Source organism: Montipora capricornis, chromosome 7 (assembly GCF_036669925.1).
Source record: "Montipora capricornis isolate CH-2021 chromosome 7, ASM3666992v2, whole genome shotgun sequence".
In the NCBI taxonomy this organism is placed as follows: domain Eukaryota; kingdom Metazoa; phylum Cnidaria; class Anthozoa; order Scleractinia; family Acroporidae; genus Montipora; species Montipora capricornis.
The window spans coordinates 31,541,034-31,558,221 of NC_090889.1; the positions used below are offsets into that span (position 1 = coordinate 31,541,034).

Here is a 17,188-nt window from a genome sequence, read left to right on the forward strand (position 1 = left end):
CGAGAAAAAATATTGCCCTTTTCATTAACAAGTGGAATCTGAAGGTAAAATGTCAAAGAAAAGGTTTCACATTTTTTAACCCGAAACGACGTGAAATAGTTTCGTAGTGATATCAATATATAACGCAAACTTGTATTTTTAAATGAAGTCCTCGTAACCGTCGTCGTCCTCGTTTCATAAGCTGCCTAAATTTGGTAATTTCATGTCGTCCTTAAGGCTCGTTTAAGGCTCGTTTACACAGAGCGATTTTATCGCGCGACAAGAGCTGCGATCGAACGGCGATTTTACGGCGACAGCAAATCGCGCGTGTGAACAGCCGGCGATTTCACTACGATTTGTAGTGCGACAGATCGCAGCCTTGTCGCCGCAAATTCGAACATGCTCGAAATTTAGTGCAACTTTGCTGCGATTTTATCGCAGCTCGCAGCTCTTGTCGCGCGATTAAATCGCTCTGTGTAAACGAGCCTTAAAGGCAGAGTACCGCAAGAATCCGTCCTAAAATCCGTGCTGCACGTGCAGCACGATTATTTGTGCTCTTTTAACCAATGATATCATTGTTTTGCGCCGTCCTTGTTGCCGTCGCCGTCGTAAAATTCTAAGCTTCCTAACGACCACGGCTACGGCAACGACAACACCACAAAGCAAGAATATTATTAGTTAAAAAGAAAAATAATCGTGGTTCACGAGCGGCACGCATTTCAGTGCATTTCTTTGTCGTACTCTACAAACCAACATCGTGAAAGCACCAAACCTAAGGTTTTGACGACAACGCAAGCTCACAACAACGAACTCAAGATGATTTCTTTTCTACCTTAATTTACTTTAAAACCGTTCGTACCCATGCTGTTACAGGATAGTTCGCCCGTATTGTGCAACGTGAACATGATAGAATAATCGAGAATTACTTAAGATAGAGCTAAGTCATATTTTGAGGTGACGTTTTCGTTGACGTTGCCAGACAGTTTAGAGTGAGTTTCAGTCGAGTGCCGTAACACCAAAACCAAAGTAATTACTTTGGCCAATCAAAAAGGACGGAAACAATCCAGTAGACCAATCAAAACTCGAAGTAATTAGAATACGGGTAGCCGACACAAAGCGCGGGAAAATGTGCACGCGAGAGCCACGATTGGTTTTGGTTTCACTTCTGATTGGTTGACAAAATGGCGCGAGAACTTTGAACCAATCACTGAGTGAAGTAATGCAAAAGTGAAAACCAAAGCAATTTGCTAATTACTTTCGACACTCAATTGAAAATCGCTTTAGGGAGTTTTACCAAGAACAACAGCAACCTCAAATGCAACTTCTGGAACTCATTAGTAATTCATAAGGTTATCTGATACCCAATGAAACCAAAACCCTGCAACGGCCAAAATCGTTGCGAGACAAGTTGCAAGAGATGTTGCCGGATGTAGAATTAAGTTCTTCTTTTCGTGCGACTTGTCTCGCCACGCTTTTGGCCGTTGCAGGGTCGTCGAAGGGATCACTCTCATAAGCCTAGGTAACTTTTCGCTGCTAACTTAAGGGCGAAATGGTATGTAAATATCACTTACTGTGTGAACACCACCACCTACTAGTTCCAAGGCGAGGCCATTCTTTTCCTCCCGTGTAAGTTCTTCCTTTGCGTATAAGTATGCCAACACTGGGACCACTGGGGACGCAAAACATAAATAAATAAATAAATAAATAAATAAATAAATAAATGACTAAGATAGATATTAATACTAATACTAATACTAATACTAATACTAATACTAATAATAATAATAATAATAATAATAATAATAATAATAGTAATAATTTATTACAAGAATCAACTACACCTTTAGTTTCAAATTGAAAGATTCTACGGGCATTGATAATGACATATTTGCAAAAACACTACGAAAATATAATTCAAAATTTTCTCGATAGAAAACTGTTTACAATGGCGCCAGAGCAGATTAAAGTTTTCTCTCTGTTTTAGATTAAAAATCTGTGTGCTGCAATCTAGCTTGGCACAAAGACGACTTTTAAACTATTCGAATCTTCATCATCATCATCATTGCCAGTGCCACTGTCGCCTTTGTCATTTTCATCGTCAATGTCACTGCCACCTTCATTGTCAATGTCAATGTCAATTTCTTTGTCACTGTCAATGTCACTGTCACATTCCCTGTCAATGTCACTCGCTTTCACTGACACTGTTGCTGTCAGAGACGCTGTTACTGTCAATGTCAATGTCATTATCACTCACTGTCAATGTAACTGTCATGTTCACCATTAATGTAACTCACTGTCACTGTCATTGTCAATGTCAATGTCACTGCCACCTTCATTGTCAATGTTTATGTCAATTTCTTTGTCAATGCCACTGCCACTGTCACTGTCAATGTCACTGTCACATTCCCTGTCAATGTCACTCGCTTTCACTGACACTGTCGCTGTCAGAGACGCTGTTCCTGTCAATGTCAATGTCATTATCACTCACTGTCAATGTAACTGTCATGTTCACCATTAATGTAACTCACTGTCATTGTCATTGTCATTGTCAATGTCAATGTCACTGCCACCTTCATCGTCAATGTCAATGTCAATGTCAATTTCTTTGTCAATGCCACTGCCACTGTCACTGTCAATGTCACTGTCACATTCCCTGTCAATGTCACTCGCTTTCACTGACACTGTCGCTGTCAGAGACGCTGTTACTGTCAATGTCAATGTCATTATCAGTCACTGTCAATGTAACTGTCGTGTTCACCATTAATGTAACTCACTGTCACTGTCATTGTCATTGTCAATGTCAATGTCACTGTCACATTCACTGTCAATGTCAATCACTTTCACTGATGCTGTCCCTGTCAGTGACGATACCACTGTCAGTGTCACTCACTGTCACTGCTATTGTCACTGTCAATGTTAACTGTCATGTTCACTGTTAATGTCTCTCACTGTCACTGTCATTGTTGCTGTCACCGTCAATGTCACTCACTGTCGCTGTCACTACCATTATCAATCACTATCACTGTCATTTTAAGTGTCAACGTCATTGTGAACGTCACTGTCACTGTCGTTCTCAAAGTCTTTCTCGTTACCATCTCCAACACGATCAGTCAAAGAGCTGGTCAAGTCAATAAATTTATACAAGTGGAAAGTTTTATTGCCACCAAGGTATATTTACCATCACTTGAAGCTTCTACTCCCTTTTCCGCTTGTTCGTTAAGCTCTTTTATTTTTTTGTTCACGAAGCCATTCCCAATCTCTAGTGCAACGTCAGCGGCCTTGAAGAATTTCTTAAGCGTCGGTGTATCCATGTAAGGTCGCACTAGATTACTTGGTATGCTAAAAATTAGCTTCTGAGATAGAGTGAAAAACTCGTGATTGGCGCGAATGTATTTCAAGGCTTCTTTTGGCGGTTGATCGTTGTACAGCCCCAAGCGAGAATCAAATGCCATTGTTCCGATACCTAGGTAAATAAAAAAGATTTTTTTATTGCGGACCAATGCAAGAAATGCAAAAAAAAACATGCAGATAAGGGGATTTTTTTCTTTTTCTCCCAAACGTCATAAAGTGTGTCGTTAGCTGTTAAGGCTAACGTTAACTTACTATTTGGAACAATTCTTTGTTTTAGGTGCAAGTAAAGGCTAACCTCGTTTCCAGGGAGGAAGGAAGAGGACCCTGGAAGCGAGGTCGCGAGAAGACAAAGACGGCGACCATTTAGGTGTGCCAAACTAAAGGCCCGAGCAAATGTCTTCAACATTTGCTTCAACAACCGTTCGATTGAGTTGAACGATGATGAACGATGTTGACTGCCGGGGTGGCCAAACGGTTTTAACACTTCATCGACGTTGGATTCAACAAAGCTTCACAAGAGGCCAAACGGTTTCAAAATCGCTGTTCAATAAAATCGAAAGCCGGGATGTTGAAGCAAACGTTGAAGGCGTTTTCCCTGGCCTTAAATCTTGCGGTAGTTGAGCTCTACTCTTGTCCAGGTGATCTGGTGGCGTAATGTGGAGGACTGGGAAGAAAAATTTTAACGCCGTATCCCACAACCGCGCGCGGCCTTAGGTGTTGTTTCCAAACTCCCTGCAGTATTTACATCGCCAAAAGTCAACAGATCATTCCGTGTCTACCACATTTCCTGTTACTGAATGAACATTCAAGTGGACCCGACGAGATCTAACCTCGCCTCTGCCATGTTGAATTCGAAAATAAGGCCGCGCGCGTTTGTGGGATACGGCGTTAAAATTTTTCTCCCCAGTCCTCCGAATTACATCACCAGATCACCTGGGTGCAAACGTCTTCTTTTGTTTTGGTTTAAAATGTTGACCTCCCAACAAGTGCGTTAAACCAAGAATTGGTGTGCAGTTAGGATCAAAAGTTATTTAGTTTGTAATCATGGCAACTGTTTTTGCATGTTTACTCGAGGACAAGGGTTAGGCTAACACACATGCGACCGTACCTGAGTACACTTTAACTGAGCTTTTATGTCTGACCTCAGAGGTGCATAACTACAACCTCTGAGGCAGCAAGTTGAAGGTCTCCTGCGGGTTTTGTGGAAGAAGAGAACGTGGCTAATTTCGATCTCGACCCCAGAGCTCTTTTCTTGACTGAGGGAGAGAAGAGCTCTGGGGAACCCTGAAGCAAAGTGTCGTCTTATTGGTTTTCGTGAACAACAATCCAAAGCCTCTCTAATTGGTGCATTCATGTTAGCACAAGGAGTGCGCAGGGGCCGTAAGGTTCAAGTAGCCAATTTTTCGCCATAAGAACCCTACAGCGCATGATCTCCTGCATAGAGTTTCCCAGGGCCTTGGATTGATCCGAGGTTCTGGTGACGAGAATGGGCTAATTTGAACTGGGTAAAAGTGTAACAATGACAAAATATATTAGGGAACAAGGACACATAAACCATTTTAGGGATCAAAAAGCCTAGAACAAGTTTGAAATTAATTTCAGCAACAAGGGAACACGAGGAAATTTCACGGGCTTTCAGATTTTTAAACTTGCGTTTTGCATGCATAATAAACTGCGTTTACACGCTGAAATTTTAAGCTATTGAGTCAATGACATCACTTTTCCCTAGATCCAACCCTCTGAGATCCAGTCAGTCAGTTTTGAACGTGAGTAATGGCGGACCGTGAAATCCAAAGCTTATACTCAAAGTAAACAACTTTTGGATAAACATATGAGCTCAAAAGAGACAAGAGACACCAATAACAATACAGAAAGGTATGACTTTTGGTGGACGAACAAAAGAACCCAATGAGAGATCTTTTGCTTTCGTCCACCAACATGGCGGCGATGACGTCACGTGAAAACCTCCCGTACTTATCATAATCAGTTTATTCGGTCCTTTCGTAGTTAAAACTAAATTACAGATGGGTCAGCAACTTCAAATTACACAGCAACTCCTAATATAAATCTAAATATAACTATCACTTACTCTCTGTGGCAAATTTCGACATTTCTCCTTCCAAGTCTGGAATGCAATCATCTGGTCCGCAAGCTTCCTTCAGCTTAACAAATCTTGAAACAGCATCGTCGGCAACAGCGTTGAAGTTATCAAGATTTTCTTCTACAGTCTTTGGGCGCATCACTTTGGGAGAAATTATTTGTCTTAACCTGTGCCACTCTTCTCCATCCCTAAAATTAAAGACAAAAGGTTTTTTTTTCGCAATCTGCAATTACCCAGATCCTGCATTTTACATTTACCGATTCGGCAGACGTTCAGTAGAAAATAGGGAGTTCAAGGGGTTGGAACTTAACTACAGAAAGGCAATGGTTGCTAAGGAGGTTTTTCAGTCGAAGAGCCCTTGCTCTTCGACTGAAAACAGTCGACTTCGACAGTCGAAGAGCCAAAAAACTTGCATGGATGGTTCTGTGAAGTAACTTTTTCAACGGAAATCTGACATCACTTCAATCAGAATGCGAATGCGAAACTAGTGTCAGTCCTCTTCCGTGCGTTTCAGTGAAAAACATGTAAAAAGTCAAAGGAAACGAAGAGGCACGTTTTTTTTTTTTCCACAGGATGGGAACCGTCCCATCATTTTTCGTAAACTGTAGCATGGAATTTAAAATGCAACCGATATTTTGAAAAGTGTATCAAAGGAGGGCCTTATGACGTCATAATTGTTTTTTTTTTTGGTTTTTTTTTTTAGAAATAACTTATTTTAAAAATCCACGCTATAGATTTTGTGTTAGACTGTTCTCGTGCTGTTGCGTTAAAAAATTGTGAAAAATTTGGTCACGTGATTTCTCAAATATGGCTGTGAGAAGAACCAGACAAACAAATGTTAAATAGATATATGAAGGGGGTAGTTTCTAAAGAAACTGTTGTGCTGCGTCGGTGGGGAAGTAAATATACACTTGGCAGAAAATGGTAACTGTAGAGCATAGTTAATGCATAGAGATGGTTATGAAACTCGACAAGTCTTTTTGTTTCGTGTTTTTGTCTGGATTTTTGGCCTTGACGGTGCACAGAACACACCTTCTCTCAATTAAATCTTTCGATTAAATTATACGCACCTACTTTGCGAACCCGTGCGAAGCGAAAACAAAAGATTGTGTACTGTCACGGTCAATTCAACATCGATTGCGACAACATTGTTCTCGCTTTTGAAGGTTCTCAGGTTTCATAACCAGTCTCTCGATTGACTGTGTGTAGAATTAAAGAGACTCGAGAAATGATTATTTGAAGGGGTCCATAGCAACAGTTAGGTAGTTAAGAGTCAACCCCCTTTAAAAACGATTATGGCCACGGCAGAGAAATAATTGTGCTGCTCGTGCATCACGCATATTTTAGAACATATTTTTGCTGTACTTTGCATAACAACGACGCGAAATTACCAAATTTGAGATTGTGATACGGGAGGTCGTGAGTTCAATTCCGGCCGGACCAACACTTAGGGTCTTAAAATAACTGAGGAGAAAGTGCTGCCTTTGTAATTACATCCGCAAATGGTTAGACTTTCAAGTCTTCTCGGATAAGGACTGCAAACCGTAGGCCTCGTCTCTCAAGTATCTTCTATGGTTATAACCTTCCTGTGGGACGTTAAAGAACGCACATAGGCTAATCGAGAAGAGTAGGGGATGAAATTCCCGGTGTTGTGGCTATCCTTCGTGAGTATATGGGTGGGTGGGTATAGCAGATCCACATCAGCTGAACAGCTGCAAAAACTTCACCTGCTTAAACAAATAAATACAAACAAACAAACAAACAAACAAACCAGTGCATACTCTCAGGACTGATTTTTCACTTAAACTCCCAGGCCAGGATAAGCCGCGGCTTCAGAAAGCCGTGAACGTAGATTGTGTTCTACTTAGACGGGGTTTTCGCATCTTATGTAAGCCGCGGCCAGATTATGCCGCGGTTCGTTTTCTCTCGTATAAACGGCCCTTTTTTCTTTGCCATATAAGCCTCTCGCTTCGGCAATTAACTGTGCAAACCTTAATATTAGTTTCGTTTCTTGCGTTAAATAAACGGTGATAATAAACAATAAACATGAAGCAGGGGATTTTAGCACTTGCGCTGTTCCCCAGGGGCAATAACAAATCCAGATGCTTGATTCAAAATTCCGATCAGATTTCGTGACATAAAGCTTACGACAATAAGCCATTGTAGGCACTTACCTCAAAATTAATCCAGCAATTCCATTTCTTCTTTTGCCATACGAAATCCAAAAATCCGGCGTCAGTCTTCGAGGATACTTCCCTTGAGCTCGAAAAACTTTCTCAGTATCATTCGGATCGATGATATGGATCATTGTGTGACCGCTAAAACTTTCCTTATAAATAGGGCCATATTTTGCGAAGAGAGATTTGCTGAGCTTGTGTCCCTTCGCAAAGCCTTCAGATTTGCGATAAAATTCCACGAAGGACCTAAAACCTCTTGCAGGACCCGGGATGTCTTCGAATGAGCGCACTTGGGAAGCGTCGACTTCTGCAATATCTGGGTTCTTAACACAGAAAGCTTCGCTTTCCTCGAGCGGTTTCGGTTGCGTTGTTTGTGGTCGCCAGAAAACTGGCAAGGCCTGGCATCGTCGAGTTTCTTGAAGAATATTCCTACGAACTGTAGCAAGGAACATCTTGGAACTGAAGATTTCGCTAGCGTGGTTACAGAGTCGGAATTCCTTGTTTAGGTCGTTGATCGTTTGGGAGTCAAGAGTCATGCCCAGAGGGCATGCCGCAGCCATGCGAGGCACTTAAAAGTCACGCAATTTGAATACAACAACAGATGAATCTCCGGACTTGTATTTTGTGCTTTTAAAGAACTCTTTCGAGGGCATATTTTGCCAGTAATATCTGGTGGACTCATTAATTATGGGAAAGAACATTGCGTATTGGAAAACGCAATGTCTTTGGGCTTGAAGTGGCAGAGGCCTTTGTGTCAAAATCATCATTACCATATGCAAATTGCTGATAAGTTGGCCAACCCGGGGGTGCACCGGGTACTAAGTACCCATCGTAGATTTTCCTTGAAAATAACGTTACCATGGCAACGATATTATGCATTTCTTTGAGCCTTAAATTGAGCATATGTTGTCTTTTATGAAGAAACGGGACAGTAAAATTTTCCCATTCAGCGTTACCGGATAATGTTAGAAATACTCTCTAAAATATTTAAAATTCAGCAAAATGTATCTTTTTTTCGGAAAAAAACAGTTTTTTTGAAATGTGTCTAAACTTTTTTTTTTTTCACCTGCAGAATTTTTTTTAAATTTGAAAGACAAACGTTTTAAATTAATCTAAGCTAACATACAAAAAATATAAAAAATTCACCGTCTGGAAGCAGAGATATAAACGAATAAAGTTGCAAAATCAGGAAAAATAAGGGGTTACAAAATCAGCAATTACGCATGCGTCACCCGCTCGTTCGAGTCCGCGCGCGAGTGGAGCTACAGACCAACACAAACAGATTGAAGTGACCATTAAACCGTTTGTGTACAATTTTTCCCTTTTTTGTGAATAGGAGATGTCTATTTATATTCCTTATGTATAGGAATTACGAGAAAGTTGAGCGAAATTAGCAGTATTTGTATTTTTCTGGTATATTTTATAAGATCTATTTTATCCTTGTATATTTTTTATGTTTAATATTTGGATTTATAATTTTTTTTCTTTTGTTATTTTGTACTTGGAATAGCTGGGTGGTTTGTCTGAGTATGGGGTCTTTTACGGATTATCCTTATGGCATTTTTTTTGTTTTTTGTTTTTTTTGTTTTTGTATTTTGTAAGTTGCCATTAAATTGTAATAAATGAATATAAATAAATAAATAGACCCATTTGAATCATGAGCTAACGCAAACACCTTACAAATTGCGTGTGTGGCTTTCGCGCGCGCTCTCAGCTGAAAACCCTTTCGAGCCTGCCCACTGACGTATTTTTGGGGGTGCGTTGCTTTGGATGTAATGGTTAAGTAATTTGAGAGAATTTGGCATTATTTTGGTCAGTTACCAACGACCCTAAATATGACGTCATCATGTCACGCCCGTGGTCACGTGACCAATAAAAGAAAATTCTAAATTTGTCTACGTGCTACGCAATTTGGGTATTTAATTAGTGGTTTGATAATTTGTATTCGTTTTTGCATCCAGCCAAGCATGTTTTTCCTTTTATTTTAAAAAATGTTCTTTTTAAAGAGGTAAACGATACTGAAATACCCATAACATTTTCAAAAAAGTTGATTTGAAAAAATCAAAACTTAGCTATACTCTGTATTTGGGGGTGAAACGTGCCATATTAAAAAAAATTATAATTCAATTTAAAGACTGCTGGAAATTTAGCTTTTTCTCAAATCGGAAGACAGTTCGTTTACGCATGCGCAGTTGATTTGAGAACGAGCGCGAGGAAGAGCGAGGAAAAATCTTTGATGGAAACAACAGTAAGTAAGGTGATTTTTGCTTGCGAGTGGCTTTTCTTTTCATCTCATGATGTGATGACGTCATTCACCGGAAGTAAATTTCACTTCCCTAACAACGCGCGAAAAATCCGTCTGTGGGGCCTTAAGCACGCGCGTTTTTGAGACGCGGACGGCAACCGGAAGTGAGCTGTTGTCCCTTTTAACTTTTCTTCACACAACCACATTTACATTGCTAAGTATCGTTTCTCCATTAGAGATGATTAATAGAAAAATGTGGGACACGCCACTGTCCTCCCACGCGAAATGTTCTCTTCCGGTTGCCGTCCGCGTCTCAAAAACGCGCGTGCTGAAGCTCCCTATTGACCACGCCTACGCCAACGACAACGTCACATAGCAAGAATATTATTGGTGGAAAGGGAAAATAATCGCGGTTCACGAGCGGCACGCATTTGCGTGCATTTTTTTGCCGTACTCTACAAAACAACAACGTGAAAGCACCAAACCTAAGGTTTTGACGACAGCGCAAGCATAAAACGAACCATATTTATTTTTCTACCTTAACTTTAAAACCGTTTGTACCTATCCAGTTACAGGACAGTTCGCCGTACAACGTGAACAGGATAAAACACAGGCAGCCCAAGCTCGGTACACGATTTATAGACTTTGTATGGGAAAATTAACTTTGAGCTTATAAATGCGAATTAAGCTGTAAATGTAGAAATAAACTTCACTTACCTCTATGTACAGTTGTCCTCGTCTTTTCTGTGCAATCGGAGTGCAAATTGTGTCTGTTTTAGACGGGTTTGTGGCTTACGAATTTTTACGATGTCGTTAGTTCCATTAAGAGAAGAAAGATTCCCACAAATTGCTCTCGCATCACAAAGCAACGGACCGAATCGCCATAAAAACAACACAGCCTTAAGGCCAGGTAAATTTCCTATCACATCAACTCCACTCCGGGACCACACAGCGATTTTTGGCGGATAAATTCCAAATAATGTTCACCTTTCTATAACCTCCCCACGCGCTCGGCTAGATGTGTGGCTACGGCCATTATAGCTTGATGGCGATCATATTACATTCTACGACATTATATTACAAAGTCCCAACTTTTTGTCAAAAATATGTGCGTTACGCAAAACAAAAAAAAAACGAGTGTAATGTTTCATCAGGGGTTCCAAACACCGAGAAACAGATGAAAGCACGACGCCGTAGAGTGCTTTCATTGTTTCGAGGCGTTTGGAATCCCTGATGAAATACAAAGCACGAGTTTTTGATATGGCTTCTAAAAGTATTCACACTTCTTTAGTAATTTGGGGGGTATTGTTTCAGTGATTTAATTTCCCATGAGATTATATAATTAATATAATTAAAATATTCGAAATTCGTTGTTGATTGTTGGAAGTCATGCAAGAGTGAAGATGGCAGAGTGTTTTGGTGTGAATACCGTAAGCCGTTTTCGTTTTCCAAAAACTAGGAAGAAAAATCAAGGTTGTTAGAAGAGAGTATCCCTAACTCAAAAGCTTAGAAAAGCAAACAAGCGATTAAAAATTTCGCGAATGGCAGTTAAATAGGCAAGTTTGGTCCGGGTTGCGCCGTCTATAGAGATTTGGCAAATATGGATGCCAACGTAACGCTTTAAAGTACTGACTGATTAGGTTTGTCGAGTGGGAAGCGTACTATTGTCCTTGTGTTGGATTTGGTTGTGATCCAGAACACGTGTGGTTTTCATCTGTGTTTTCATTGGGTATCAAAACTCGTGCGTGTGACGAATTTAGCCATCTTTTATTGGCTATCAAAATTATGAATTATTAACGAGTTTTAAATTTAATAGTTAATAGTTATTAAGTTAGCGATCCTGTATACTTAAACTCCAATTTTGTATCAACCGTCACTTCTGAACATGTATGCAGAAGCATACGAAACGTCAAATGACACTTTTATATCTGATGTTTGTCACCGCTGTTTGTGTGCTACTTACAGTTCTGTGCTCAGTTACTAGGCCTTTGAATAAAAGCGAGGCTGGAGTTGACTTTCAATTGCTTTGATACAAACTCACTGCTTTTCTTATGTAAATAGAAACTCCTTATCGTTCCACCGTGTGATTTACAAAAGTGCTAACCGTAGGCTTAAACATTATTTTTTAGGACTAACGTTAGCATTGGTAAAGATTTGGATTGTTTCAGCTATGGTGAAACAACGACCTCAACCCCAACCTGCACTTTACACCCTCCGAGCTCCATAAGAGTATATTTTGTTTAAAGATCCACCAAAAGCCATTGGCGTTACAATGACTTCGACGCCATTGCAGGTTAATTAAATATTCTACTGTGTCCACCTGGTAAATCTGCGCATTTCTACTACCCCCTGAAACCTACCAAAAATATGCGCAGAAGACTCTACGCACAAAGACACTACTTAGCAGGAGATTGACAGCATAGACTTTTCCCGACAGGGAAAAAAAAAAAAAAGAGAAAACGGAGAAATTCAACTCGTTTTCTGCCACTGGATTGCCATATGGCAACCCATCAATTATCACTTTCTTTTAGGTACAAATAAAACTTTTGTTGTTGATGACAGTACGGATTTAATGAATAATGAACGTATCTTCTTACCCACGCACATGCGCACTCCGTATCCAAACTGCAAGTTTGCGAACGCGTGTTGTTCATCTTTATTTTCCCTCATCCATCGTTCTGGTCTAAACTCTGATGGGTCTTTGAAGATATTCTCGCTATGGCAAGCGGAATAAAGGTCAATAACAACGATTGTCTGCAGAAAGTACACGAACGAAATAAAAGGCATCAGTTTCACCTAAATTCATTGTTTGGTTTAAAAAAAAAATTGTACCATTTCTGGCAAATCCGTGCATTCGAAAGTGGCTAAAGCAAACCCTAGATTTTTAGCGGCCTCACCTACTGGCAAATATTTAAAACATACCTTGTTCATCAATTTAGTGGCACTTGTGCGTATGTTGAGTCAGAAACAAAAATCACATATTGATAATATCACCACCACGTTACACATTTGTTTTAAGAAATTAACATAATTGAATTCGTTTATCCGTTGCCCCACTTTTGCATGTCGCTTGGTCAGAGGTTGATCACACTGCGCATGCACTTATGAATCAACCTGGCTTTATATTCTATTTGAATCTCCCCTCCCCTCTTTTCCTCTTCAGCGTTTTCTTTATTACCACGTTTTGAAAGAGGCTTTTCGCACTGCTCGTTCCCCACTGAATATCTAAAGGGCGCGTAACGCGGGTCCAAGAAAGTCCAGTCAGATAGCAGCAAATTTTTCGCTCTTGGTTAGGATTGGAGTTTGGGTTAAGGATAGGGTTGTGATAATAAAAGATCAATTTTGTCAATAAAAGGAATCCTTTTTGACCCGCGACAATAGGCCTTTTGCAACTAACGATCACATGGTACAAAATCCGCCATGCTAGAGGGCAAGCTCATTATTATTCTCCCACTGGGACATTAAAACAAAGAGATCTGAACCAGTCAAGCTTGACTTGCCTTTGCTTGCCCTCCAGCATGGCGGATTTTGTACCATGTGATCGTTAGTTGCAAAAGGCGTATTAAACACTCTCTTCTCCCACATTCATTCCCTCACAACATCTAACACCTACAGCTGGCATTTCTCCTACAGTGAATCATTTATTTCATATTATTATGATGCAGCAATCGGGAAGGCTTTCTGTGTAACAAATCACCGATCCATTGTAAAGGAGGAACTCGACTTTACGAGCTTGTGAAGGACTTGAAAACTGTGTAGTCTGTTATGTCAGGGTTTCCTTAGATCAAGATTCTTTTACATAAATTACACTGTAAGTCGTTTGTTATACCGAGGCGTCCTCCTGTGTAAGTTCTTCCTTTGCTTGTAAGTATGCCAACACTGGGACCACTGGAGACGCAAAACATAAACAAATAAATAATTAGATTTATATTAACTAATACAAGGTGTACATATATACATTTTATATTCTAGTCCACAGGCTGTGCCCGCAATGATATTGACATATACACTGAATTATTTTACCATACTACTACTACTATAACTACTACTACTACTACTACTACTACTACTACTACTACTACTACTACTACTACTACTACTACTACTACTACTACTAATACTACTACCACTACCACTACCACTACCACTACCACTACCACTACCACTACCACTACCACTACTGTTTTGCATAACGCATATATTTTTGGCATAAAGATGGAGCTTATAAAAGGAATAATAGGTACGTGTGAAAAGAAACGTGTTTTACATATCACGCATATTTTTGTGAGAGTATTAATAGATACGTGCCTCGCCTCATAAAGTCAGAAGAGAAGGCAACCAGAATTGTAAGTAGTTTTCTTGTATCCCTTGGCTTTTCTTGTAGTTAGTTGTGTTTTGGGAAACTTTGTAACTTATGTTATTTTCTTTCCTTTGTAGTTTGACAAAAACGTAAAACATAGACTTGTAAAACTCAGTACTTGTCCAAAAATCTGTTTCCTCGACGTCTCTTCCGAAGGGATACTCATATATCCAATTCAGTCAAAAATTCTGTTCAAGAAAGGAGCAGACGACGACGGCACAAGCTCAAGAATCCAATGGTTCAAGTCTGAAGCCCACGAACGGTCCAGAGATCGACAAGTTCAGGACAAAAGGCAGTGAAAGCTCAGGACAGCAAAGAATCATGCAGCATTCAGGACAGTCGAGTTTGTCAGCCAAACAAAGGTAAAATAATTCCTTATTCGTTCAACGAAACAAGAAACAAACGGATCAAGTCAGTAGAAGACAAGTTCAGGAGTTCCATTAACTGTTGGCTCTGTGGCATCCGACAACCAATTGAAGTTTGAAAACTGTTGAACTGAGATATTTGAAAACTCTTGAACTGTGACACTGCTGTTTATTTCCTAAGACTCGCAATAAATTCCAGTTTATATGTAATTTCAAGACCTTTTCGGATTTTGATTCCTTACGATAATTATCGCGAGCAATAGTTAAAATATTTTCATTACTCATTACAAGTAATCGACGAAATCTATTAGTTATCTAAGTATATAGTACAACGTACTACACTGTTAGTAAGTTTAAGCAATTTAGTCGCCAAATAGTTGCGTGGAAAAATGCCTCCTAAGGTTGACGTAACAACGCTAATTGCAAAAAGGGACAGTGCAATAGTCTCTTTACACGATCTTCTCGAAGAATTTAACGTACTTTTCGAAATCCAACCAGTGATAAGTATACTCGAAAACGTTTATAAGGAAGTAGAAATTAAGTACAGAAGCGTTAAAAAGCAACAAGAGGCAATTGCGGAAAAGTTGTGTGAAGCTAGCACAGAAGGCGCGGAAGAATTAATGAAAGCTAATCGAGAGCTCGGAGAAAAAGTCAAAGTTGATTTTCTACATTGCAGTGAAAAATTCGCAACTTATCAAAAGGCGTGGAATGTTAAAAAATCGTCCGTAGAACACAATGCGCTTGATGTTATGGCAGAAGCAGTGAATGACCGAAGTGTTAGGCTCGCAAAAGAACCCTAATCAAGGACTTGAGAAATTGTCAGTTCCGACATGGGATGGCAACAGGAAAACTTATGCCACTTGGAAACGCGAATTTACATATTGGATGATTAAATACAAGCAAGATGATGACGAACAGCTTCAGCGACTCAGAAAAGCGCTTCCAAAGAACTCCTTTTGGTCCGATCAAGTCAAGCCAAGTACGTCCATAGAGCAGGCGTGGAAAATTCTAGATACGGAATTTGGTGATGAAAGAAATTAATGGACACGTTGCTGAATGAAATTACTAATCTCAGACCTGTCAAAAGCGACTCATTCTCACTTTCTCGTTACGCATCAAGAATCCAAAGCTTCGTAAATAACATGGAACAAAACGGTTGTCCTGTAACAAGTTCCTCTGAAGCTCCCTTTGTCACGTCACAATTACTGTCCAAATTAGATGGAAATGACAATGTTGAATTTGGCCGCGAAATGCAACGCACGGGTAAAGGAGAAAACGTGTCAAATCTGATTGATTGGCTACTGAATGAAGCAAGTCTACGATCGCGAATCAAAAGAGAAACTAATTATCAACGAAGTAATTCAGGCATTCGTTCCGATAATCATGCCAATGAAAGCGAGACAAATACCGACGAGAAATGCCCGCTTGGATGCGAAATAAGACACCTACTTTCAGCATGTCCCACTTACCAAAAGGTACATGTAAACCGAAGATGGGAAATCGTAAAACAAAACAATCGCTGCAGGAAATGCCTAAGAGCTCATCACACGAACATTTGCAAAAAACCTGATGGCACTACTTGCAACAAATGCACTCGACGCCATCACCGTTCCTTACATAACGAAGACACGTCAACAAGAGAATCCAGGCAAGATCCTGAAAACGCAACAGCTTCAAATACAAGCCAAGAAGCCTGTAATTACAATATTCAAGGGAAAAGAAGCGTTCTCACTATTTGCCCTGTCCAAATGGTGAAGATAAAAGACAAAGACGGAAATTACATCGAAGTATTAGCTATGCTCGATAGTGGTTCAAACACAAGTTTCATCTCGAAGAATGTTGCAAAGAAACTTGGAATTTGTGGTTACAAAACACATCTCACGATGAACCTCGCAGGCGGTCAAAAAAAGTCTGAGGAATCAGAGCTCATCGATCTAGCTGTTTCCTCGACTCTGGAACAAAGCGTTCAGAAATCTATGCAAGCTTATGCCATTAACAAGCCATGCAGTTCAGCAAGAACGGTCTTCAGAACGGCATTAGAAAGTTATCCTCATTTAAAACCAATCTCAAACAATTTGCATTTATCAGGCGGAACAGTAGACTTGTTGATTGGTACAGATTTTGCAGACGCTTTCAATGATGTGCATGTGATCTCAGGGAAAAGTGGAGAGCCGATAGCTAAACGAAATTGCTTCGGGTGGTATATCATCGGACCATTTGCCGGTCCAGTAAATCGGCAGTCGACAAGAATTAGTTCAGTGGATGTTGGAACAGTCAGCGTGCTAGAGGACATGAAGAAACTTCTAACACAAGATTTGATGGGAGTAAGACCAACCGAACTTTGTACATGTAGAGATAGCGATCTCCAGGAGAACAAGTTTATCAAATCGATTTCGGAGTCCACCAAAATCGTCGACGGAAGGGTACAAGTTCGAATGCCTTGGAGAGAAGATGGACCTCCAAATGAATCTAACTACGACGCTGCTTACAAGAGAATGATTTCCTCTGAAAAGTCTTTCAAGGAAAAGGATTGCACCGAAATAATCGACTCTGAGGTTCAAAAGCTGCTAGAGCTAGACTTCATCACGGAAATACCCCTTTCAGACGTGA

The 17,188-nt window shown here is 40.1% G+C and overlaps 2 protein-coding genes across 7 annotated transcripts in view; both read right to left on the reverse strand.

Annotated features, from left to right (window-relative positions):
- Positions 1-12,582, reverse strand: part of LOC138056922 (cytochrome P450 10-like) — a 22,921-nt gene extending 10,339 nt beyond the window's left edge. The window contains exons 1-4 of one of the 4 annotated variants that reach the window (XM_068902884.1): positions 12,451-12,582; positions 5,420-5,619; positions 3,158-3,442; positions 1,551-1,648 (exon numbers count right to left, since the gene is read on the reverse strand). In XM_068902884.1, the coding sequence (XP_068758985.1) occupies positions 1,551-1,648; positions 3,158-3,442; positions 5,420-5,570 (534 nt within the window). In that variant the 5' untranslated portion in view covers positions 5,571-5,619; positions 12,451-12,582. Of the gene's footprint in view, positions 1-1,550; positions 1,649-3,157; positions 3,443-5,419; positions 5,620-6,822; positions 8,169-12,450 lie in introns of those variants that run through there. The other 3 variants (XM_068902881.1, XM_068902883.1, XM_068902882.1) reach the window with 3 other exon arrangements.
- The window catches only part of LOC138056925 (cholesterol side-chain cleavage enzyme, mitochondrial-like), a 19,242-nt gene continuing 14,414 nt past the window's right edge, over positions 12,361-17,188 (reverse strand). For all 3 annotated transcript variants that reach the window (XM_068902890.1, XM_068902889.1, XM_068902888.1), the window contains exons 4-5: positions 13,683-13,741; positions 12,361-12,607 (exon numbers count right to left, since the gene is read on the reverse strand). In XM_068902890.1, coding sequence (XP_068758991.1) covers positions 12,371-12,607; positions 13,683-13,741 — 296 coding nt within the window. In that variant the 3' untranslated portion in view covers positions 12,361-12,370. The remainder of the gene's footprint in view (positions 12,608-13,682; positions 13,742-17,188) is intronic.